This window comes from Silurus aristotelis, assembly GCF_946808225.1.
Source record: "Silurus aristotelis genome assembly, chromosome: 12".
Classification (NCBI taxonomy): Eukaryota; Metazoa; Chordata; class Actinopteri; order Siluriformes; family Siluridae; genus Silurus; species Silurus aristotelis.
In genome coordinates this window covers 21,157,651-21,184,208 of record NC_139585.1, presented here as the reverse complement: position 1 = coordinate 21,184,208, position 26,558 = coordinate 21,157,651, and the positions used below count along the sequence as shown (strand labels likewise).

The following is a 26,558-nucleotide window of genomic DNA, read 5'->3' as shown; positions in this document are numbered from 1 at the left end:
CTAGGAAAAAAGAAGTGGCAACATTTACAGTACGTTGACATCAAAGAATTTGCAAATTTAGATCCATTGTAACCCGTTTTTGGATACAGCAATGATTAGAGCAAGCACAAAAAGATTTTTCACATTGGTAAAGCTTCAATTTACTCAAGGGGAAAGAAAATCACAATATGGACAAGATTATATTCACAAGCAAAAAAAACATGACGTAGCTAAAATGCACTATATGGACAAAGTATTCGGACATCTGACATTTCCAGCCATGTGTGATTCTTCTCCAAATGGTTATCAAAAAGTTGGAGGTGCACAATTGTTTAGGATGTATGTGCATGTATATTCGCATTACCGTATTTTTCGGACTACGAGCCGCTACTTTTTTCCCACAATTTGAACCCCGCGGCTTAAACAACGAAGCGGCTAATTTATGAATTTTTTCTTTATGGGTTTTTCCCGGTTTTACAAACTTCAAGCCAAAAAACTGAACCCCATAACATTAGACCAATGAAATTTAATTTCCGAACGGAAACGAAAAAACGCACCTCACCTGTGTTCCGAGCTGCACGGCTTCGGGAGAAAAAACTTCCATCGGGTGATTATTTAAATGCACGACGATGCCAAAAGATAAACTCCCGAGAGAAATAGTTGTGAAAGGAAGGAGGAAGACAGTGAACAATGACTTTCTTGGTCGGCTACTGTTTAGATACAAGCCATTGTAACGCGTTAAGTCAGGGTGAAGGGAGAGCTTCTGGCATGCTATTCCCAAAATACCGCTATGCTCCTAAAGGAAGTGCAACATATTTCACCCGTTACACCGTGTGTAACGTGTCTTTCGTTAAAGCCTGTGTAAAGTACGTTAGTGAAGACACTGCGGCTTATAGAAAGGTTCGGCTTATTTATGTTAAAAATAAAAATATTTGTAAAATTATATAATGGTGCGCTTTATAGTCTGGAAATTACGGTACTTGAATTATCAGAGACCCATGACAATGCCCCTGTGCACAAAGGCAGCTCCATGAAGCTATGGTCTATGGTTATGGGTTGCTGTGGAATATCTTGAGTGTCCTGCTGAAGAGCTCTGACCTCTACCCTATTAAACACCTTTGGAATGAATTGACATGCTGCACCCCATGATCCATAACTTTATGAAGCTTTGTACACAGAGGCATTGCTACGTTGGAACAGGTTTGGGTCTTCTAGTTCGAATGAAGGGAAATTTTGAATGGATCACATCCAAACACATTCTGTACAATTGTGAGCCTCTAATTCAGTGGTAAGAATTTGGGAAAGAACCGCATATGGTGTCCCAGTGCTTTTGTTTATATAGTGTAAGTTCAAATGTCTATACATCGCACTTAATATGAATAGTGAAGTGAAAAAGAACTTAAATATCAATGCATTCCATACATGACAGTAACGAATTGTTGTTTTTTTTGCCTTGATACAATGTACTTTTTGCATTGTTGCAAAAAGTGTTCTAAGATTGAGTAAAATCATGGCTTGAGCAGGGATAATAAAGCCTATGTCTACTCAAGCACTTTCACATGATTTGAAATACATATAGTGTTTATATATCAATGAACGGATGAATCTATTTAGTTTAGTAATAAAGCATAGAGGTTTAGCCTTAACCTGCAACTGTAAAACATTGCTGCTATTTAAACCGTAAGCATGTACGCACCATTACTGGATCTATTAGAGAACAGAGTATAATCAGTCTTCGATCCATCATCCCACCTTTCCTGCAGTGTGGTTTCTTTAAACGTGCCAGTCGAAGGGAGATGTACGAAGCCAAGGCCCAAAAAGCAGAGATGAAGATACAGCCATCTGAGACAGAGAGACTGACCGAGGCCTATTGAGAGCGTACCCCGGGTGTCCCCTGTTGGTGCTCCTTGGTAATGCAGCCACTGTGGAATCAGCCCGTTTATTTTCTTTCTCTTCCTATTTTTCCCTTTTCCTCCTGATATTTTCACTCACTGCCTGTTTTTCAGCACTCTAACCTGACCGGTGCTTGCTTTTCTTGGATCGAAGGATTTTTACTTCCCTTTCTTTCTTTTTTTAATAGTTTGCTTGCTGAAGAAAAATCATAAATCACCCTTGCATTCTCATTAAAGCGGTTTTGTTCTCTGGGATTGTTTACATTGTTTAATGATGAACTGCTTTGGAATGGATTCTTTTTTCAGCTAATGTAATCATTTTCGACTTTTTGGACAAACCATTCCAATTACTGTTGCAGCATGGGAAATAACACACTGTATCTGTCCAAATGATCCTTTCTGCCGGTTTTTCTTTTTAAAAGCTGTTCTTGTTCGCTGCAGGTCCTGGCAATTAGTTGCATATTTAATCTCTCATGAGTAATGTTGTGTTTCCTCTCTCATCTTCTCTCTCTCTCTCTCTCTCTCTCTCTCTCTCTCTCTCTCTCTCTCTCACTCTGTTACACAGTGTGGGTTCTTTAAAAGAGCTGCCTACTACAAGGTGATGCCTAAGTACCACGGAGTGAAAATACGCAAGGAGGAGAGGTACAAGTTGAGCAGGACTTTCCAGCCTGAGCACGAGCTCAACAAAAAACTCTGGGTCACCAACTGGACTGAAGTGCAAGAATATTACTACTGATCTTGGAAAGTGTCCACTCAGCTGCTTGTTTAGAGGAATGCAACGGACGTTTTTTTTTTTTTTTAAATGGAACAGACTTCTGTGGCTTTGACTTTTTTGGGTCAGGATTAACACATGATAAAGAATTGAGTACTGGGTGAAAGTGTGTTGCTTGTTGTTGTTGTTGTTGTTGGAATTGTTGTGTGGTGCAATACTGTTACAGGCCAACAAGTTTTCATGACTGAAACCATTCAGCGTTATCTCAGACACAATCTGGGACCCTTTTTTTTATTACTTGATTTTCCAAATCTGAAAGTATTGCAGAACAGGTTTTTTTTTGTATTATATGTTTGATATTATAGAATGCTATTTAGTTTAGGAGCTTTTTTTATTCATAAAAAAAAGTGTCTTTAAATGCACAAGGCTACAGGACGATGCTCACACTCCAACTTACACTGTGAGCAATTTTCTTATGACCTTTAACAAGGAATGATGGAATTGCACTGACTGCAAGCATCCCAGATTTGCAGCCACTATGAAATATATTTTCTTCTGACAGATACAGAGGAAACAACGACGATCCCGGGTGGATTATAGCACAGGGAAGGGCACCAAACATTAGTGATTTAATATTTATTTTATATGACTAATAAGAGTCAGTACACTGGAGAATATTGTTATATGATTTGGAAGTGTTTTTATGTGCTAGATTGGAATGCACGGTACGATTCTCATTCCAGTTCCAAAGTAGTCAAAAAAAGAAAAGGAAAGAAATAACCAGGCATAACGTGTCACAGTTTTCTTCAACTGTGTCATTCAGTGAAAGGATGGGTATCATTTGATTTTATGACACATAGGTCCTGCTGTAACACTAGAAAAGGTTCAGTTGGAAAATGAAGACCAAATTTATTACTACATTCATAACTGATGATTTATTCATATAAGAGTCAGAAGGTACTTGCGGTTCTTTTTTTGTACGCTCCAGATATTAAAATATTTTGTAAGTAAAGGTATTGGTCATTATTATTGTTTTTTTAATTGCTTCACTGAATTTTCCTGATGATGATATGGACTATATTTTTGACTTTATGGAAAATGCACAAAATTAATGTGCAAAAAGGTAATATTTTTGACAAATTGGACATTATTTAAAAATGAGTAACCCAACGTATCTAAATAAATCACTTTATTTATCCCAGAGGGAAATTTATAATGGGCGAAATTATGCAAAGGTCATCACAGCCCTAGTGCAATGGCTAAGCCTTGCTTATGGCAAACTATCTTCCAGATCATGGTATTATCCCTGCAGTACCATAACATTACTAACAGAAAGAGTACAGTCCTGGGCAAAGTAAATGTTTTAAAATTAATATTTGATTAAATCACTAGTCAGGAAGTGAGCTTTTCCCCAAACAGTTCACTGTGCCAAAAATAAACAAGTAAATGTTGGCCAATGAGGTCTCAGGAGTAGATTTGTTTGATTTATGCTCATTTTCTGCCCGGAGATTTGTTGTTAAAATCAGTAAAGTTTCCTTTTTTTTTTTTTGTCCATGAGTGGTATGTATATGTAATTCAATTCTGATGAGTTGTAACCCTTATTTATTTTTTGTATTTTTTTAATTACAAGCTTCTCATACCATTATAAGGTAACATAATAGTGCAGCTGGTACTTTTACTATTCCAAGTTCAGTCCTGTTCCTGTGCATGATCTCTCTGTCTCTGCTTTTCCCCCCACTTCCAAAAAACATCCGAGTAGATATGCTGACTAATCTTAAATTACCCCTAGGGGGTGTGTTTGCATGTGTGCATGGTGAATCCATCCAGGATGTATTCCATCCTCAAATCCAGTTTTATGAATGATGGAATAAATGTATGAATGAATGAACATCATTTTAAACTGCCTGAATATCTTTTGAGAAAGCCGTCTCACCACAAAAAACACAAAAGAAATTGAATATATATATATATATATATATTTATTATAAATGTATTTACTAGTGAAATTATTCTAAAAATGCAGACACATTTAGGCTTTTACAAAGAATTGAAAACCCACCCAACATGTATTCCTTTTTTGTACAAATAAATTACAACACATACTTTTTGCATAGTCAAATTAATTTGACCCCAAAAAAATTAAGAATAAATATACAAGGAATTTTTTGGGTTTCATTTGCCAGGAAATAAAAAATACAGCCACAACGAGATGTTAAGCCTACTTTCCTATTTGAGCTCCATTTGAGAGATGGACTTCTTGTGCAGGCGTTTGGATTTCCGGTATTTGTAGGCCAAGAAGGTTGTGGAGACCAGGAGAACAATTCCCAGCACAAGGAGAATCCACTGTCCAGCTACAGCTCCAGCTTCATCCACACTCAAGCCTAAGAAATCCACAGAAGTTGTATGCTCCTCCACGACTGCAGGACATAGGACACAGGTAAGGCATGAAGTGGAATAGTTTAAATGCTCAAGAATCTTCCACTGATCCAAATGGTATCTTCTGATTTTCTAAGATTTCACAGATTTATTCAAATTAAATGCCACATACACTGTATGGAAAAACGTTTGTGGACACCTGACCATTCGATGTGTTTTTTTTTTTCATATACCATTTTACATTTAGTCACAGTTTGCATTTATAATAATCTTTAATCCTTTTGGAAAAAAATCTTGTTCCACTAGATTTTGAAGTGTGCTTGTGGAGATTTGTGTTATTCAGCGACAGGTGTTTTTGTAAAATCAGGCACTGATGTAGGGTGAGAAGGCCTTTGTGCAGACAGCATGCAGACACCATATCTTTAAAAAGCTTGCATAGATTAGCATTGTCAAACTGGAACAGGTTTGGCTCTTCTACTTTAAGTGATGTAAATGTATGCCTCCAACATTGGAGCAACAGTTTGAAGAAGAACCACACTTGGCTGGAAAAGTCAGGTGTCCAACTACTTTTGTCCACATAGTGTATATACTTATATAAATTACATTTCAATATTATGGAATTTTCTCATTGTCGGTGTATGTAATAGTGAAGGTTTGATTAGGATTTACAAACAACATTTATTTCAAACTCCTTTATTTTACACCAGTGTGAACATAATCTCTGTAAAATGATTTAAAAATCAGCATTGAAGCATTGAAGCAATCACATAATTACATTTTGCATTTTATTTTTATTTTTTTCAGTTTTGGAATCATTCTGTTTTTAGTAATTTGATTTTCTCCCAAAAGCTTGATTTCGACCCAGACATGCAGAAGGATTAAGCAAATTCAGCTTTCACACGTACTCGTGGTTGGCATCCAGCTGTAATCGGGCCAGCCAAGGATGTCCTCGTTCTTCTTGTTCTCCTCCTTTAGCCAGTTGATGAGAGGCTCGAAGTACTCCATTAGAGGCTTAACAGACATTACAGGCTCATTGGTGATCATCGCCATCGCCTCGGGCCATGGCTTACTGAAGCCCAGCTGCATCATATCACTAAAACAAATTAGTATAAAGAGAGGGATTATAAATCTACAAATCTCCTCAGTGCACATGCATTATCATTATTATCATACCATCAGCACTGTTACTTGTAACTAAGCGGTCGCCTAGGATTTCTGCTGAAGTTAAATGTAGAGTATATGTTTACATACATGACTTCAGTCAATTTTGCAATGATTAATAAATGTGTTTTTTAACCTTTTTTATTGTGAATAATTTTTTATGGTGTGGGGGTGGAGCATAGTAATGGGAGGGCGGAGCCATGGGGGTGACAATAAGAATTTTCTACACGTTCGTCAGGATACTTCGTCGTCACTTGTTGACAGCCTGGGTACCCCTTTGGCGTCATTTGTCAACGTGCAGGGTTAGGGTTCGGGTTAGTGAGACTGGGTTAGGGTTAGGGTTATTCAGGAATAAGAATGTGTTGCTGAATGCTGTTTCACAGATGGCACTTTCATATCAGACAGCAAGTGAATAAAAAAATTAAAAATCAGCTACATAAATATGACCTCAGGGCAGTCTGCTTACCTAACATATCAAATTTTAACGTTGCAGGCTCCGGTTCAGAGTCCTATCAAAGTCTATGGGAATCCCTGCACGTTAAAAAATGACACCAAAGAGGTCAAAGTCTGTGGGAATCCCTGCAGGTTAAATAATGATGCCAAGGGATCCTGATGAACGTGTCCATATATGACAAATGGAATGAGAACGGGTTCAAATCTTGTCTAGGGTTTCCAAAAATGATAAAAAACTCCCCTGCATGCCATAATTCCAGTCAGTTTAATTACCATTCTACATTCGACTACCCGGCATTATAAGCAATTGTAATCATAGTGACATGCAGTCACAGTTACATACAGAGTAATACAGCTCTTTTAAACATTTCCTAATGACCTTATTGAGAAGAATGCATTATTTTTGTGCGTTATTTAGTAACTTATGCACAGAAATATATAAAATGTTACAAGGAGTTAACACCAACAGCTTCATTGTAATAGAAACATAAATTTACATACAATTTCTTTAATAACTATTTCTTTAAAGAGATGTAATGTAATCACACTATTTTATCTCCTTATAGCCTTTATTTGTCAATGCTGGGAAATGCCTACGAAAAGTGCGGCATAATCCACAGCTAGTTGTGCATTGCACTATTTTAATGCGCTCCATTTCATGTCAGGTGTTTATTCGCCTCCAGATCAAAAAAGAAACAATTTCAAAATTAACAAATTGTCTACATCTCATCTAATTTTTTTTTTACATGATTACATGATCCTTTTGCATCATTGCTAAGTAATATCTAGTGATTAACTGACCTGAGGAGTTTTCCTGCTTTTTCCGAATTATAGATGTCACAGGTGTGAAGCGGTCCAGTGTGACCCGAAGCATTGCACAAAGCTTTATGGAACTGGAACTGGATCACAAAGCTGACAAAGTACCTGACGAAAAAAGAAAACGAAAAGGTAATTTATTAGGAATGACAGAACACAAACAAACAAAAGAATACTGTATCTGTGACAACAATTGAACTCGTAAGTTTTAGCATGGAGTTTAGAAAATTCTAAAAGGTTTAACGTCTCTAATAATTATGATGACCAGTGCTTTATTCCTTGCTTATTCTGTTAGCCTTTGGCACAGATTTTGGGACTCACAGCTGAAAATGCCCTACCTACCTTTAAATGTTAACAGTTCCTGACAATAATGTGCTACATACACAATTTTAATCGTTTTTAAACAAGATACTTTTAGCTTTACTGTCCATTATTTAAAGTTGATATTGCTCAAAAAGATAAGGTACAATGAATATAAATTTCCTGATTTGATTTTTTTTCTTTATTTAAAAATACATGAAATCTGTCCTGGAGCAATCCAGAAAAGTACTGGGTTAAAACCCACATGTTTCATGAGTTTAGATTTTAGATTTTATGTAGATTTTCATGACAAATAAGATTCCTACAAAGATTTATCCCCAGCCCCATGCAGATCTCCAAGTATCTGTTGTTACTCCGAACCAAAAGATTTTCCAAATCGCTGCTTCTGCAAATGTCCGATTAAACATATTTTTTGACTATCTATTTTTTTCTTTGTTTTCTTTTTTTTTTTTTTTTTTTAAATCGCTGCTTGAGGCTTAGAGCTTTAGAATGATGTATAGTTAGTCATGGTTACTCTTATCCCTTTTAATTTAATCTATTGCTAAACATTAACACCTGAGTACATTGGAATTTCGGTCGCGCAGGCGTTGCGCTGAAAACTAAGAGGATTTATGTAACTGCAAAAGTATTTGCCTTGGATGGATTTTAAATTGAAGAAATAAAGATAAGGTATATTACGCGCCATAAATTGTCCTGTCGGATTACTGTAGAATCAAAGGACATGTGGAACTATTACTGCAGTGTAATAAACTACTGATTGTGATAAATCTTGATTAAGTTATCAGTATGTACCTGACATAGGGCACGTTGGCTGGAATGTGGAACTTGGCGCCTGGGTCGAAGTCGTTCTCTGTACGGGTTACAGGTGGACACAAGCCCTGGTACTTCAGCCTAAAACAACAGATTGTAAAAAGATAATAGCACGTATTTAAATACTTATTATCTTTATTTCTCCATTCTCCATTTTTTTACATGGAGTACATCATGTCCTAAATAGTTTAATGGCAACTGAACTGACATGCGAGTCTTACCTGAGATTCCACCACTCTTTGTTGTACTCCTCACTCGAAATCCTGCCATCGAACACCTTCCACCTCCACTGGTCCATCAGGTAGCCGAATGGCAGGAAGGCGATTTTATCCAGGGCGATGCTCATTAGGAAGTTGATGGTGCTCTCTGTGTACAGATGAAAAGATTAAATTTTTCTTCATGTCATTGCATTTTAAGATAAAACAAAGTTGTGAAAATAGTCTGTTGTGATGAAATATTATAATGTTAGAACAAAGGGCTGGATCTTGGGTTAGGTGTAAAGCCCTGCTGTGCAGAGTGGTATATACTTGCACTGATTACAAACATCTGTGCAGCTGCTCATCTATGCAATCATCAACCAATCATTGTGACAGCAATATAAGCAATGAAATCAGGGTAAGAGCTTTACCTAATGTTCACATCAAATCTTTTAATGAAGGACAAAGTGAACATTTTGTTGATGAGAGAATTCAGACCTTGTCGAGCAGAAAAAAAAGGCACAAAATGCACAATAGACACAGAAATGAGAAAATGAGTAACATGTGGAGAGAGAATGCAAGTAACCTTTTGGAACAGTATTGTTAGTGAGCCTTTAACCAGCTGTAGTTTAAGCTACAGGTAGGCATGGGTACAAAGACCTGATAACAAGTGCACTGTTTGGAGAAGAATTCAATAAATGTTGAATTTTAGCAATTTTTTTTTTTTTTTATCACTTCTTACTACTTAACTGTGAGATACAATGAAGGGGAGGAAAAAGAAAATCCACCCAAAAAATTGGAATCATATAATGGCTATTTGCTGCCCTGATTTCTAAATATCGCCATCTGCATCAGCCAGAGAAAAACCCATATCAAACTCTACCCTTTATATAATGTAAGAAATTAATGCTTTCGGAAGCATACCTTTGCTGTCATCAACCTTATCAAGCAGGCCAATGGCTTGAAGGTGTTTGGGTGTGGACACTGACAGTGCCAGCACATCTCCGATGGCCTCATGGAATCCCGGGTTGGCACCGTCACGGAACGAGATGGGCTGATCCTTATACTGGAGAAAATACTGCACATGGCCCATTTCATGATGCACTGTAATCAGGTCATCCATGTTCACCACTGTGCATTGCTTAATCCTGAGAAATTAGATTAGTAAATCAAGGCATTCCAAACATTTCCATAAAGCAATCTTGCTAGCAATTTGGGTACATAACCCACATGAATGTTCCTCTATACCTAAAGTCTTTGCGATTGTAAAAGTCCCAGGCTGAGGCATGACACACCACTTCACGGTTTGCAGGTTTTGTCAACATCGACTTGTTCCAGAACTCTTCAGGCATAGGCATCAGGCCCACTGACTTGAAGAAGTTGTCAGACTCCTGAAACATTCGCTTTGCATTCCAGCCCTGAAAAAAAATCCAAGAAGAAGTGCCTATGAGTGCAGGTGAAGCTGATCAAGTAGAGACCCTCAATTTATTTTCAGATAATGGTCCTGTATTTATTTATTTATCTCCAGTAGCTGCTTTATCTTTTTCAGAGCCTTTCCTGGGTGCTTAACTCGCCATTTGTTTAAATGTAACTATTAAAAAGGAACATTTCTCTCATAATTACAATAAGCTTAGCAAATGTCTAATTTAAATGTGGCTCGAATAGAAGATGAAAAAAAGTGTGAGTACCAGGTTTATCATAGATTGCGTGACATCCACCTGAGTGGCATCAGGGTATGGGTTCACTAAGTCCATGATTCCTGACCAGGTCTGTGCCCACATGTTTCCTGAGAAGAAAAAGGCGAAGCAAAAAAAAAAGATGTTGCTGGATCAGGTATATTTGGTCAGCATCTGCCTATGGAGCTCTGGTGCCGAGGTGCAGTGATGGATTTTGAATTTCATCAACAATCAGCCATGTGAAAACACAGTGTGTGTGACTGCATGCTGCAGCTGTGTGCATCACATATCCACATAGCTGTGTACTTGCGCACACACACACACACACACACACACACACACACACACACACACACACACACACACACTGTCACGCTTGACGGTTTTGAAAGCGTATTAAATCCTGCCGATTCGTTTGGAGTTGCCGCAAACAGCAACTGAATATTAATGTGTGTTCATAGAAAATATCGAAAGCATATTCAGGCTCAAAATTATATCTGGTGTACCACTTCAACATGAGGGCACAAAGCTTAGCCAAAGGTGGGCCTTTTATTCTGCTTTATTTAGACAATTACATAATAATTGCCATAGTCATTTTAATAAAAATATATTTTTGAATCCAAAGAATTGTTGCAAATGAAATCACATTGATTTTTCAGCAGATCTCTAATGCTGCTAACTGAGATCTGACACATTTATTTTACTCTTACCTAGTAAATGAGCAGGGATGGGCCCTTTAAGGTTGATGCGCTCCTTCCCGTACTTTTTGTAGAGCCCTCTCCGTACATACGCATGGAGATTTAAATAGAGCGGCTGTAACTCACTCCATAATGCCTCCAGGTCCTGCTCGAAGGTGGGCATTTCATACAAAGAGCGCCAGAAAGCGCCGTTGTCAGCATGACCTGTTGAATAAAAATAATTTCATAATAGTGATTAATGAGCCGTTCATTTTGAGACCGGACCTTGTTTTTTTATTGTCTGTAGCAGTGTGCTTTACTGTGGGCCTCATTCTCACAAAGGCAGCCTTCATTTTGAGGCATTTACCGTTATTCCGGGCAGCTAAGTTGGCAAGCTCGACGTATCTCTTGTAGCTTTGGCGCAGTTCTCTTCCTGAAGCATTTCGCCAGCCCTGCCAGGCAAACAGCAGCCTGTCGTAGTCCCTGGACTCAGCCATAATCTTATTTAAATCTGAAGAAAAAAAACTTCAGCCTGTCAGAGTGACATACTACAGCCCAGTTTGAGTAGTGCCATAAGACTGAATTTAATTGAAATGAATTGGGCAGATTTGCACCAGTTTAAAGGTTTTACAGTATCATGTTCTGCCAGTTTGACAGAAAATATTAAGAGATTATGTTAATGTTGTCGCATTTCAAACAAGGAATACTATGCTTTTACATTCTTTCAGATATGTGTGGAAACTTTTCTGAAAAGTCTTTTACAGTGGGCTTTTAGTAAATGTTTGGCAAAGTAAACTAAGCATTTTCCTCAGGGTTTACACAAGATCCGGAAACACTTATTTACTCAGTACATAAAGTGCATTCCTGAGACAGTCCATTTGCATTTAGTGGCACCCACAGAACTCCTTTTAAGGGCATGCTCACAGGGCATCATCCATATAACAGCATGTAACTCATGCAAACTGTACGGTCTGTAGATGACCATAATCTATTTGTATACAACTTGATATATAAAGCCTTTTTCATTTTTCTCTTAAAAAGGACATCAAGCTTAAATGCAAGGTATGTATATATGTTCTCACCTGGATCAAGAGATAGACAGGCACCATGATCTTCACAGACTTTAGCTACACTGTATGTGGTCTCCATGGAGGCCAACAAGTCATTGTACTATACAAAAGAGAAAAAGTAGAATATTGACATAGGTCTCACTCATTGATTGAAAGTTTAGAAAAAAGTCTAGAAGTCAATCTTTTGGCCTTCTGTCCCCTTTCACTCTTCATGATGATGTTCTTAGTCCCACCACCTTCCTGCCTTCTTTTTCCTATCCTTCAGCTCCAACCCCAGACTATGACTCAGACTCTGACCAGAACTCCGGCTCTCACAGTTCTCTCGTATGTGGCCTGTACACATGCACTGTCGCTTTTTTAATATTAATTGGTGCTTTAATGAAGCTCAGAAAATTTTATTTTTAATAAACTTTAACATCTCTCTTTTGCATTTTTTTTCAAATACATGATATCCTATATATATATATATATATATATATATATATATATATATATATATATATATATATATATATATATATATATATATATATATATATATATAAATAATTTTTTTTATTATTTAAATAATGATCTTTTTAGATTATATAAATATATAGATTTTTTAAATATATTTATTTATCAATATTTAATTTATTTATTATACACTCCCGAATGTTTTTTGTTTTAGTTTTTTTATTTCATTAAAAATATTTTACAAATAATTGTTTTGCGGTATTACGCACTAAATAAATTTGTACAATTATATTATTGTTCCTAAGTAATGTCTTTGTAAAATATGACATTATAAACATACTCTAACATACTGTCTTTGGATGTGGTATCGTTACATTTTCCCATTTAAACCCAAACCTGTTCCAGCATGACAATACCACTGTACACAAAGTCAGTTCCATAAAGATATGGTTCACATGGTTTAAAGTTAAAAAATCATGAGTATCCTGCTATAAAACACCTTACCTCAACCCTACTGAACACTTTTGGGATGAATTGGAACCCACTGCACCCAGTCCTTCTCATCCTACATCAGTACCTGACTTGACTAAAACCCTTGTGGCTGAATGAACATAAAATATCCACAAGCACACTCCAAAATCTAGTGGAAGATCTTACCAGAAGAATGGAGGTTATTATAAAAGGAAATGGAAACTAAATTTGGAATGGGCAAGTATTTAAAACTATTTGTCCATACTTAAATATAGCATTTTTTTTCATTATGCTTGGGACTATCCATGGCAAAGTACTTCATTACTTATAACTGAGCAACCATGTTGAGCTCATGGGCCAAAGAGTGGCAGTTTGGCATGGCTGGGACTTAAGCCCACAATCCCCAGGTCCAATGTCCAATGCCAAAGTCCAATGCCTTAATCACTAGGCTATGACTTCCCATAGTGTATATTGTCTGGTAAAAAACATGTATTTTTTCTTCCATGCTTGTACCTCTCTTAGCTGCTCATCAGGGAGCACGGCCCTCTCCAGATCGCTGAGTTTTTTTAGTATCCGCTTCACTGAGGCATCCTGGAAATCAGCAGTGTCATACTTGCGGGCCTCCAATCCGTAGGTCTTTGTGTGATTAGCCATATCCAAATTTTTCTGGAGCTGGTTGGTAACAAAAAGAATGCAAATGTGAACTTCACAACCATATTCAAAAGCCATAAACTAGATGGTAAAAGCACTGAATCCCAAATCCAACTCACCATAATCTTCTTGTTTTCTTCATTGATGTCAGTGTTGTAAGACCATGAAGCCTCTGTGTAAGCGTTCCAAACTTTTTCTGCTGTGGAGTTGTATTCAGCCAAGAACTGTTTGGCCTGGGCCTCGTCGGTTATTTTTTCAGCTAGGAGTAATGAACATGGCATAACGTGAGCTTGCTTTCTACAATACATTCTAATTACACCTTTGGTGGGTCTTGTGGTGGATGTTAAATAAAATAGCAAAGTTTTCTACAGTTCTGTGTGACATTCAAATAATTCACACCCACATTTATGAAGCTCCGCTGCCTCCTTGATCTATTGTGGCCAATAAACGGTAAATCTCCAAAGTGTAAGATCTGTAAATCTATATGTTGTTATCTATAAGTCTTTATCCATGGGTGTCTATAAAATGATTGACAGGAGATTGATCCAAATATGAACTAGCAAATCACTTTTCCAAACAGAATTTTATCAGTGGCTATATACACTATTGCTAAGTTCTTTGGTTAATTTGTTATTTATCATGCTTGACATGTATTCTAAGATTGTTCGCACTGCACACACTTGTCATCTTAGCTATATAACATTTTACTGCTGTGCCTTATAAAAGTAATTTGCCTCTGTAAATTATTCTATTCCATCATAGTATAATAATAATTTTCTGTACCCAACAAGGATTATTTTTCTTCTCTTGTGACTTAAGAAAAAGAGATCAGGGCTTAGTTTAATTTTACAAACCATTTATCTACATCTGAAATGCAGTAATGAATACAGGAAAATTGAAAGAAACCTTTTCACAGTGTTTTACAGAAGATCTACATACAACACATACTAAGTTTGGAGCCATATGGTGTATTTTACTGTTTGATATGGGGTCCTCAATTCATTCAATATAACTGTATTCCTATTGCATAATAAAGTAGTCTCTGTGTCATAAAATACCTCTTATATTATGTGAGGTGTAATAAACACTGCATCCATATCAATCATTTTGGTTAACACAAGCTTCTCCCAAACAGACTGTTCTTATGAAATTATACGCTAACCTGCTACCATATGCTACCATGACATAAACACACACACACACACACACACACACACACACACACACACACACACACACACACACACACACACACACACACACACACGCACACACAAACAGAAATAAAACAAACAAAAATAACACACACTCTACTGCTTCAAGATAGCTTTTCCTGGCTGATTCAATCCAGGTTAGAGAGATCAGTGCGACAACTGGAAAGTTCATAGCTACAGATAGGAGACACTTGGCTCCGGAAACAGGAATCAAAAACAAATTTGAGCTACAATGTGTACCTGCATGACTACAGACACACCTCTGTGTCACAACAGGGTTGCCAGGTACATGATTTTTATGTCAAATTTGGAGAGATTTGAATCAAGATGGTTGTTATAATATTACCCAATTAATATATTGCCTAGTATTTGAGATTTAGTTAAAATAGCATGTGGAAATCTTTTGACAATGGGCAAGTTTACATAATATTTCTTATTGTAAGTTTATTATAAATATATTATTTATATATATTAAATATATTAAAAATATTATTATAATTTACTATAATAAAATGTTATATGATAAGTGCTTTAAAAAGTCTAGAATTAGATTTTAATAGTCAAATATTTGGTTTATTGTTGTTTTGCAATACTAGAAATACCACCCAATTCTGACTATTTTTAATATACATTTATTTTCATCATCTATTTTTAATTCACATTAAATGTGAAATGGGATGTTCAAAAACGATGTCCCTATGACATTTATTACCTATTTGCTGTAATAATAACCTGTTCTAGGGAAGATGTTCCATTAGATTTTGGAGTGTGTTTGTGTGAATTTGTGCTCATTCAGACACAAGGGCATTAGTAAAATCAGGTACTAACGTTGAGTGAGGAGGCCTGGAGTGCAGTCAGCATTCCAATTCATCCCACAAATGCTCAATAAGGTTGAGGTCAGAGCTCTATAGCAGGCAGTTCAACCCATTTTAACCCATGTTTGCATAGCTTTGTACACAGAGTCATGATAGAACAAGTTTGGGTCCCCTAGTTCAAGTGATGGTAAAATTGAATGCTACAGAATCCAAAGACATACTATACAAATCACACATGACTGGAAAACTCATGTGACCCCATACTTTTGTCCATGTAGTGTATCTTCACTTGCTAAAATATCTCTTTTGCTTTGTGAGCATTTGCAAACCTAAGCAAATGTTTAATTTTCGTCTAATATAATATAATATAATATAATATAATATAATATAATATAATATAATATAATATAATATAATATAATATAATATAAGTCTGAATGCATCACACAAACACTTTCTCATTATTAATTGTCAGTTACATTTTAGTTACATTACAGTTACGTCAAATGTTTTATTTATAACATAATTATAACACTTTTATTATGTTGTAATTAATGTAGGTTTAAATTTATTAATGCTATTATTATTTTTGCTGTGTTAAATACCAATCGTGCAATGTGCAAAACAGCACCATTTTATATAGTTCAACTTAGATCTTACCAATGTCTTCAGGGTAACCTTGTGGAACAGGAGGCATCCAATCAAAGTCGGGCCAGCCGAGCATTTCACCTGACTGCCTGTTCTGTTCTTCTAACCAGGTGATGATAGGCTGAAAGTATTCCATTAGTGCACTGGCATTCATTTGGTTTGTACCCAAATTCTCTTGCAACACCTCAGTCCAGATCTTTGAGGAACCTGATTGCATGACTTTCCTTAGAAGCAGAATCAAAGAAAAGACTTAGAAAGAAGCTATTCTTATAGTACGTTTCAAGCCAAGACACTTGACTTCTGTTGTAAAATTAAAAAAAACGCTTTTAATTTCAGTTTTTAAAAACATTTGTATAACAAGGTAAAAAAATGTCATTATTCTTTTTCAATATTTTGAGTTAATACGTACTCTAAAACAGCCCCGGCTTTGGCTGATCTGTAGATATCACACTTGTGCAGAGGTCCAGTGTGTCCTGCTTCCTGGCAAAGCTTCTGATGAAATTGAAACTGCAGAATGAAACTCACAAAGTACCTGGAAAAAAACAGCAATTGACACCTTTTATTTGATTTTCTAAGTACCCTGTGATGGTCAGATAGCTTGTTTGTGATAATTAAAAATTGTAGACATGTAGAAAAGGGAGTCATCATTAACAGTTTTGAGTCATGGGGCACTAATATATTACATTTGATGAATTTCAGATTTGGAAAGCCTCTCTGGCAGAAATAAATGGATTTGAGAGATACTCTTGTAAACTGCACAAATTAATTCGAAAGTAAATCATTACATATTTCAAGATGTACTGTATGTCAAACCATGGTAGAAATTGGCCTTCATTTTTTATAATAATTTCACGGTTTTAAACTTAGAAAAGAAATAGAAAGAAGAAAATATTCATTATGGATGAGCATGGGAGGAGAGAAGCCATCAAATAAATTAAAGCTCCAAGGCTACAAAAACCCTCATAATGGAAGTGTATTGTATCAATGTAAACAGTTTTTTGCACGTTTGGATGTGTGACAACGTGGTTAGAGGGGTATGTTGTTAGTAGTAAGCCAACTGAATAAACAGCTGTAATGTTTAGTGAATTTGATGTAAATTTTTATTCTATATAATAGATTAAATGATTAATAGATTTCTATCTTGTTAATCTAGCATTTATATAGGGCCATAGTAGACTAACTTTAGCTATTTTTGTTGGCTGGAAACCAGTGTGGAAAACAAAATTCTTAAATCTGGTTTTAAAAACCTTTTCTCACCTGATGTATGGGGTATTTCCTGGAATATGGTATTTTGCCCCAGCATCAAATTGCTCCTCATTCCGTCTTACTGGTGGACAGATACCTTGATATTTTGTTCTGGAAAGTGCAGAAATTATATATATATATATATATATATATATATATATGCCTATTCATAGATCAGACACTATACCATACACTATATATAAAGTCTATGGGCTCTTTTCAGAAGCATAAAATCTATATATAAATGCAAGATCTCCAGACCACCAGAATGTACCTGAGATACCACCACTCTGAGTTGTACCGATCAGGCGGTGTGCGCCCACCAAACACACTCCAGCGCCACTGATCAATGAGGTATCCAAATGGAAGGAAAGCAATCTTCTCCAATGCCATCTTTAGAAGATAATTAATGTCTGTTTCTAAAATAGACCAAAGCAGACATCGGTCAAATCAGTGCATTATTTATTGAGTTCTGCTGTTTATTTTATTAAGAACTTATAATTACCATAGTCATCAGTTAGTGTGTCGAGCAGGCCAATAGTGTGCAGGTGTTTGGGTGTAGATACAGAAAGAGAAAGTACGTCTCCAATTGCCTCGTGAAAGCCAGGATTAGCACCTCTTCTAAAGCTGACTGGCTGGTCTTTGTATTGTAGGTAATACTCTACATGACCCATCTCATGGTGCACAGTAAAAAGCTGCTCCATTGTCACTGTGGTACACTGCTTAATCCTGTCATGGATTAAGATTTATCCTAGAGTTAAAACACATTTTTATCTCCTGTGCAAATATATTGGTTTTTTTGAATGCTTACCTAAAGTCCTCCCTGTTATAAAAGTCCCATGCAGAAGCGTGGCAGACCACATCACGGCCATCAGCAGGCTTTTGCAACATGGACATCTCCCAGAACTTATAAGGCATCTCTTTCAGACCAAGAGAGGTAAAAAACTCTTGAGCCACTTCAAACATATAGGTGGCATTGTATCCCTGTAAAAAGGAAATTTATTCATCATTGTCCTGTTTTTATTCTCTGTGTATATAGCTACACTTCGACAAGATTTTAGCTTTCCTACCAGGCTCAATCTAAATTCTAATGCATCTTTACTGATCTAGCTTATCATTTGACGTCCTGAATAAGGGATTGGGCGACTTACTTGGGCAACCATGGTCTTAGTCACATCTACATTGGGCTTGTCTGGAAAAGGGATCATCATGTCATAGATGTTGTTCCAGCTTTGTGCCCACATGTTTCCTACAAAATAACACATGCAAGCTGTATCAGTTTTTTTTCTTTCTTAAAGACCTGTCGTACAGCGGTGTCCAGTCTTAACCAGAAAACACCAGGATGGGTGCAAGTCTTTATTTCAATTAAGCAGAAGTCACAACTGAGTAAATAAAGTGTGGCTCCTGCTTTAATTGAATGAAAGCCTGCACCTTCACTGGCCCTTTGTGTTTGGTTTGGACATACTTGATCTAGTGCATTGTCACAACTGACCTAGTAGATGGGCAGGGATGGGGCCCTTTAGATTGATATACTTGGGGCCATAGTAGTTATACAGCTTCCGGCGGACAAAAGCATGCAGGTTCAGGTAAAGAGGCTGCAGCTGCTTGAACAGATTTTCCAGGTCTTTCTCAAAGCTAGGAGATTCATACCAGGAGCGCCATTCATCACCAGTGTCTGCAAAACCTGTAAAGAGACCAGTTCTTCTGAAATTGTTCTTTATTTTTTTTGTCCCACCTACAATTTCCAGCATGCTTGCTCTATATAAAAATGGCAAGCTTACCATCCATCCTGGAGGCCTTGTTGCTGAGCTCAACAAATTTAGGATAAAGGGGTTTGAGTGGTTCTCCAGACTTGTTGTGCCAGCCTTCCCAGGCATAGAGTAGCTGCTTGTAGCTCCGGGAAGATGCTAAAATCTTTGTCAACTCTATAAATACACATAAAGTGGCATCACAATAAAATGTCAAAGAAACCAAGGAATCTTAAGCAGAGATCTCAGAAAAGTTTTTGTCTCTGCTTGTATCTCTTAAATCCTAATAGTGTTACATGAGCATTAAAGTTGCCACAGAAGAAAAAAAAATGCTTTGGTTAATTGTATACTAAATGCAAATGAGGGGGAATTGCAAATCAAAATAGCAGAAAAGTATAACGATGCCATCTGCATATTCTGATGCCTAAATGAAACAGATGGCCTGTTCTAAATATATACCGATAATCATGCTTAAATTAAAGATCTATGGTAAAAATAAAACTGTACCAAGCAAATGTCTAGTTTCTTCTGCTATTCCTCTTAAATGTGATTGATTAAAGCATCCTGCTTATTTGCAGATAATAGAGATAATAGCAAATACCCAAAATGGGATAGTGTCCATTACATGAATATATAACGTGGTGGGTAAAAAGGCAGTAAATATTTACTTACCAGGCTCTAAAGCCCAGCACTCATCTGGGTTGGGACACACCTTTGCAGTGGAGTAGATGTTGCCCATCTGACTCAGAATTGAATTGTACTTAAAGAAATAAACAAACAAACAAACAAACAAACAAACAAACAAACAGACAAAGAACACTTTAGTTGCTTTCTTCTGAACTGAACAGCACACCAGTAAGTGCTGAATTAAATGACTGTTATATACAGCATCATGTTTAGGCAAAATGCAGTTTGTATATTTGTGTGCATGTATTCCACCCAGTGTTTAAGAGAACAGTATGGAGACTAACCAGCTCTCGCTCTGTGGCAGGGAGGTTGGCAGGTCCCAGGACATTGATCTTTTTCATGAGGGCTTTTATTTTCGTATCAGTAAAGGTGTCCAGTAGTGCATCAGGGAACGTCTGCTTAGCCACTTGTCCCCATGCTTCTATGAAACTTTGCTTTTCCAGATTTGCCAGCACCTGTACAAAAACATTAGAGAAAATGTTTTTGTTAATATCGGAGTGTCTAATGAAAGAGCTTTACCACATTTCCTGCTTAAGCTGTTAAAGATCCAGTACTAAGGAAAAGATTAAATGTGTATAACTTCCTGTTGTAGTCTCCTGGGAACCCATCCTCCTCTGCACTCTATAAAATTACAATTACATTCAAATGACTATGACTACTATAATAGCTGGTATTTTAGACGTCGTTTTGAGTGTTGAGTCTGATTTTAATCCTGTACTTGTGATACTATGCATCTAATTAACTTACACTTACACAATTCATTTACTGACTCAGTGTAATTCAGCTAAAAATTTCTAAGCACCCACAATATTTACATTCTTTCAGACAAACGATCTGACCTTTCTCAATGACATGGAGAAAGAATGTGCCTTGATGGAGAACCAAGATAATGAAAGTTTCGTTTTTTAATGGAGGCACTGCCATGTCAGGAATAGTCTTATTTCTAGTCAATCACTTATAATTTTCCTCCACAAAATACATAAAAGGGTTTACAAATCATCAGGAACAAAAATAAAGAAAGGATATAGTAGAATCAGACCTTTAGGAAGTTATTAGTGGGCTCGCAAACACAGATTTATTATATTATATATTACTGCCTCTTCTGTTATGCTTACTGAGGAAGCTTTATTGTACTACTGAGGTGTCAGTGTCGCCATCTTTGACCAGACAAGACTGTGGATCTTTGAAGTTGACACTTTCAACCCTGTGCTTGGGTTATGTGCCTCCACCACTGATTAACAAGAGGGAAGAAAGTGACAGTGCATAAACATTAACTTTGACCTTGTTTTCTCCTGTTCTGGCGATCATGTTTCTACACTTACGCCCAACATCACTGTCAGAGGTTTACGCTATGTATTTCCTGTGATCTACTCTATGGAGAGTGATAAGCTTGGGCACATCTTCTTCTTTCCTAACATCCATGACCCTGGCCAGAGTCTCAAAACAACAACAGAAATAGATGAGAAGAGGAGAAATAGATTCAGAAATAATAACAAAGTTCAGTGTACACTAAAATGCCTTGTTGATATCTGTTATTATGGGAAAAAGATATGCTTCCTTCCCATGTCTTTTTTCCCCTCTCATTCTGTTCATGTTTGCCTAAGATGATCTCAGTTCATAACAAAGAGTTCTTCCTTTGCCTGATACCAGGATGTGATATTTCAGCTTGTGCCTGTTTTCATTTTATTGTTCTACTGCATCAGCACTGCAAAGAGTGGTGACTCTCTCTTTCTTGATTTTTTTTTTTTTAGCATCTAATTAAAAATCAACTTGACTGAGTCCAGGAGGCACTGTTCTTTGATCTAGTCCACTTCCCACTCACACGGATGAAATGATAATAGGATCCTTCTTACAATGTTTGTGTACATGTTGTGCATACAGGATTATATTGTCGGAAGTGTAAATTGCAGGTTTATTTTATATGCCTTATTATTTTTCTTCAGTCTCTACAGATTCTTTATATGAAACACAAGTAGGTTGAACAATATGAAAAAATCACAAATTGTTTTTTTTTATCAGCTACATTATATAGATTAAAGTTTGTGGATACCTGAGATTACTATGTGCTTTTTGCACATCCCATTCCAAAAATGTTCTAATAACCTCCACTATTCTGGAAAGCTGTTTCACTAGATTTTGGAGTGAGGTTGTGGAGATCTATGCTCATTCACCCACAAGGGTGTAAGTAAAGTCAGATATCTTCATAACTTTATATGTTCATATAGCTTGCTTTATGCATAGAGGTATTGCCACAAATATGGCCAGTCGTGGACAGTTACAGTATTTTTCCTTCATTATTATACTTTTTTTTTTTTTAGGTGTATGGATCTTATCAGAGACATTTTAGTTCAGGAAACTTTGACTTCACTACATTTTAGTACATAATATCTTATATTTTATCCAGTACAAAAGAGAAACATGGTGTTCCTTGTTAATTTGAAGTGAATACATAAACTGTGTTAAAAACAAGATACTGTGTGGAGTAAGAGATACTTCTCACTGTGTCCTTATCACAATAAATAACTCTCTCTAAATTTCTCACACATTTCTTATAAATCAGTACTATTACCTAAATGCATTCGTGAAGTACATTTGTGATTTTACTCTTGTAGAAATGCAATCTTCTTATAATTAATTATTAGATAACCAGACAGTACTTTATAGTTCACAGTAAAGTTCATTGCGGATTTTGTTGGTTGATCTGAGACAAGTTTATTGATTCAAAATAATTTTTCCATGTAGGTTCTTTTTTTTTTTTTTTAACATCCAAGTAAAGAAAGGACTTTGTGAATAAATGTGTGTTGTGTTGAAGGTTTACATTTTGCCTCTTTTATATTTATTTATTTGTATCTTTAATAAAAAAAATGGTCAAACAGAAATGTACACAGCATTAATTGCAGGTTTATAAATTGTATGCCGTTAAAACATGAAATTTTGACATCACTATTTTAAATATTTATTATATTATATATATATAGTATATATAGGTAGTTAGAAATTACTGTTTGTGCTCATTAATGTTTTATGTAGACACTGCTATTGTGCTGGGTGGGTTTGTTGCTTTTACAAGGCTGTGTTTCTTGAGTCTTACACCTTAAAACTGAGGTGCTTTGATCATCTCATCTGATCTGTGTAGAACAATAGACATCACACCAGGCAAGACTCAGGTTAGGCTCAGTGCACCACATGTCTCTCTTCGGTCTGGTTTTTGAAATTTCAGCTCTAGGGAGTGTCCGGTCAAGAACGCTAGTATGATGGAGCAGAGGTCACACCTGTTGGGTGTAACAAGGTTGGGCCGCTACCCGCATGCCCAGCTGACAGTGTAAAACAGTGTTGGGACAGCTGTGTAGAAATGAGAAAAAATTCATGGTTGGAAATTTGTGTGTGTGTGTGTGTGTGTGTGTGTGTGTGTGTGTGTGTGTGTGTGTGTGTGTGTGTGTGTGTGTGTGTGTGTGCACATGTGCTCCTCTAGGAGAATAGGAATGCTGTCTCTATGTCAGCATCAATCTCCTGATGTCCAGCACATCATTAATATTTCTCTATATTTCTAATATTTGCTCTATACAGTATTACAGCATCCCTAATCTCTATTAATTTTCCCTGGTGTGTAGAACTGAATATCAGCATTGTGATTCTAGAACATGGCAATAATTACAGCAGGCATTTGCTTTCGCTACATATACACATGACTTTCCATTTCATCATGCACTGATCCACGTAATTTTTAGGTTTCTAAAATAAATGACATTTAGCCTGCTCTCATTTTCCAGGTTCTGTTTAAGTTACTCGTAGTGTGAATGTGTCATGTGATTAAAAATACCACATGGAACCATAAATGTGTGTCATTTTAAAGCCAGCAATTACATCAGGACAGTTTCAGAAGACAGACTATCCAAAGGTCTGTCATAAAGCCTGTCTTGTCTGCATCTCATAACGACTCATTTGACTCCTGCATCCCTTTTAAGCCAGACACATGTGACATATAACTTAGAGTTTCAAACAACAACCACAATGACAGAGCATCTGACATGCACTATGACTCATACCTGTTGTTTGGAATTATGATCGGTCAGGTTGGTGCTGTACTCCCAGCTCGCCTCTGTGCTATAGGAGAACACTTGCTCAGCAGTTGAGTTGTAATCATTCAAAAAGTCAATGGCCCCAGCCTCTGTGGATTGGTATGTCTGAGGCTGCCACTCAGGTTTCAGAGCCACCCCGACTCCGACTAGGGACAGCAGCAACACTGCCCGGTGCATTGTGGGTTCCACGGACTGGAGAAAAAAGTGGCAAGAAAACTCCAAGTGCCAGCTAGAAATAAACCTGGTTGCTGTGTATAGCCCTCTGCAGAAGTGTGTATAGGTGCACACACCTCTGGATGGTCCTTTCCTGTGGGGCTCCTTTTTTATCTCTCTCCCCCCCTTCTTTCTCTGTCTCTTTCCTTTCCCCTTTTCCCCGCCTGTCTGTCCTTTATTCAGGCTTGGAACGCTTGCAGTCGGCGCCTTTTAAGTGCCATTTAACCCAGCCCACACTCTCGAGCAGCCTTCCCCTCACAAGCTGATAGGAAAAGGGTTCAATCCCTCCTTTCACACCCCCTCCTTCGTCTCCCTTGTGTCTTTTTCTCCATTTCTCCCAACTGCCCACCTACTATCAAAGCCCTCTTTCTCTCTCTCTCTCTCTCTCTCTCTCTCTCTCTCTCTCTCTCTCTCTCTCTCTCTCTCTCTCTCTCTCTCTTTCTCTCTCTCTGTCTCTGCCTACCTGTCTGTCTCTTCTGTTTGTTCTGGTTAAAAAAACCATAATGGGAGCTTGCAAAGCGTTTGAGCCCTAAAAGCCCTCACTACTGCAGCTGCTGTTCACGATAATGGTGTCAGGCAGAAGATGAGCTGTGCAATCTATGCTCTCGCGCCTCAATAACAGCACTCAAGAGCTGTCAAAAGATTCTCTTGCAGCTTAAAGTGGAAGGGGGAAAAGGAGTGGGGAGAAGTCGATAGAGGGGAGATTTTTGACGGAAAACACAGAACATAACGTGATAGAGAATATAAAGGATGAGAGCTAGGTGATTTCCTGGGGCAATTTACTCCCTCAATGCTATTTGGCCAGACAGCATTATAAGCTTTCTAGACGCATTACGACTCCATGTGATACATCCCTAACAAACACAGAGACTCTTCTTTTTTATCTATTTTTTATTGCACATTTGTTGGCAAGAAACATCTCAGAAAGAGCAACATTACCATTATGCATGTTCACGGTTCCAGTGAACAAAAACAGGCTGTTACAATCCAAAGGTCTTCCTCGTGACAACACTTTTTAATCCTTGCCCTCACAAAATAACCATTTAGTGCTGCAAACTAGTCGGATGAAAAAGAGCCATAATTGTCTTTCCTCAGTTCCTTTGGTCTGTCCTGTATAAAAATAGGATTTTTTTTTATTTCTGTTTTGCTTAAAATGCTGCCATTGTGAATAAATCTCTATTCTTTCATCTAAAGTATTAAATCTATTTTGACAATTATTTCTATTTGAAGACAAAAACAATAATTGTAAAAGGTTTATAGTCCAATTTAGGCTTTTAATCTTTAGAGTCCTCAGTATGTGCACACTCATAGGAAGCATAAAATCATCTGGCTGTCAATTTTAGAAACTGTCTGTCTCTCAGCAACAGAACGGTGTGAGCTTGTGGGCAATAGACCGAAATAAATTACATCGCCAAATGAAAGGCGACAATGGAAACAAGCTTCATCCTAATAGCTTTTTTTATAGCGTCGAAATCTCAATCGCTGCAACACCAATGAAGATTGTGATAGTGAGTGAAGGCAATTTTTTCCCAGCACTGGAAAAGAAAAATGGTCGTTACACAATCATGGCACTTGGTGCCAAAACCAAACCCCTGATTCCTGTGTATGACTCACAACCGGAGCCATCTTAAAGACAGAGTTTTGGGAACTCTGTCCATATGCTGTGTATAGGGAATTGTCATAATCATGGCCAGTTGAGTGTATCCGTGAGAAATCCCTTCTGATTCTCAAGAAAACAATGTAAGAACTGCAGGTTTTCTTTGGCAAACCAGGGGCTTATCCAGTGTCAAAGCCAAGTCCGAGTTCATTTACTGAGCTAGAAAAGTTGCAAGTGAAGTTCAAATCCCACCACCACTAACCTGCCACTGCTGGGCCCTTGAGCAAGGCCCTTAACTCTCCCCTGCTCAGTTGTAAGTCGCTCTGGATAAGGGAGTCTGACAAATGACATTAATGTAAACGTAATGATTCCTCTGAGTATTTTGGCTTTGAGAATGCCTGTTGCATTACATTGTACTATGCCAAAGAAAATAAATATAGACAAAGTTAACTTAGATTCTAATCACAAAAATCCCACAAAAATCACAAAAATCCCTTTGGTCATCTTTACCTGTTTAGAGAAAAAGCCACTTACATATTTGAAGATAACCGACATATTTGAAGATAATAAGGCCTGCCAGACTGAAGTATTAGA

General features: G+C 37.1%; 2 protein-coding genes across 3 annotated transcripts in view; one reads left to right on the top strand and one right to left on the bottom strand.

Moving 5' to 3' along the window:
* The window catches only part of itga3b (integrin, alpha 3b), a 43,507-nt gene extending 40,156 nt beyond the window's left edge, over window positions 1-3,351 (top strand). Inside the window, exons 25-26 of one of the 2 annotated variants that reach the window (XM_083556769.1) lie at window positions 1,743-1,889; window positions 2,437-3,351. In XM_083556769.1, coding sequence (XP_083412895.1) covers window positions 1,743-1,853 — 111 coding nt within the window. In that variant the 3' untranslated portion in view covers window positions 1,854-1,889; window positions 2,437-3,351. The remainder of the gene's footprint in view (window positions 1-1,742; window positions 1,890-2,436) is intronic. The other variant, XM_083556768.1, reaches the window with a different exon arrangement.
* Window positions 3,352-4,548: 1,197 nt separating this feature from the next.
* ace (angiotensin I converting enzyme (peptidyl-dipeptidase A) 1) lies at window positions 4,549-24,938 on the bottom strand. Its single transcript, XM_083556765.1, has 25 exons — window positions 24,122-24,938; window positions 20,360-20,530; window positions 20,061-20,148; window positions 19,422-19,565; window positions 19,133-19,324; window positions 18,792-18,889; window positions 18,452-18,624; window positions 18,146-18,369; window positions 17,915-18,059; window positions 17,653-17,751; window positions 16,805-16,927; window positions 16,408-16,619; window positions 13,838-13,977; window positions 13,581-13,739; window positions 12,153-12,240; window positions 11,438-11,581; window positions 11,104-11,295; window positions 10,406-10,503; window positions 9,966-10,135; window positions 9,642-9,865; window positions 8,742-8,886; window positions 8,503-8,601; window positions 7,375-7,497; window positions 5,865-6,052; window positions 4,549-5,000 (listed from the first exon to the last, which is right to left on the bottom strand). The coding sequence occupies exons 1-25, from the start codon at window positions 24,329-24,331 to the stop codon at window positions 4,810-4,812; spliced, it is 3,840 nt and encodes a 1,279-aa protein (XP_083412891.1). The 5' UTR covers window positions 24,332-24,938; the 3' UTR covers window positions 4,549-4,809.
* Between the last annotated feature and the right edge of the window lie 1,620 nt (window positions 24,939-26,558).

Excerpts from the sequence above, each read along its gene's own strand:
- ace (XM_083556765.1), bottom strand. The coding sequence starts at position 24,331 with ATGCACCGGGCAGTGTTGCTGCTGTCCCTAGTCGGAGTCGGGGTGGCT. Across the intron at positions 18,625-18,791 it reads CTAAGACCATGGTTGCCCAA|GGATACAATGCCACCTATAT; the intron begins GTAAGTCGCCCA and ends TCCTTTTTACAG. Across the intron at positions 13,978-16,407 it reads AGGTTACCCTGAAGACATTG|CTGAAAAAATAACCGACGAG; the intron begins GTAAGATCTAAG and ends CATTACTCCTAG.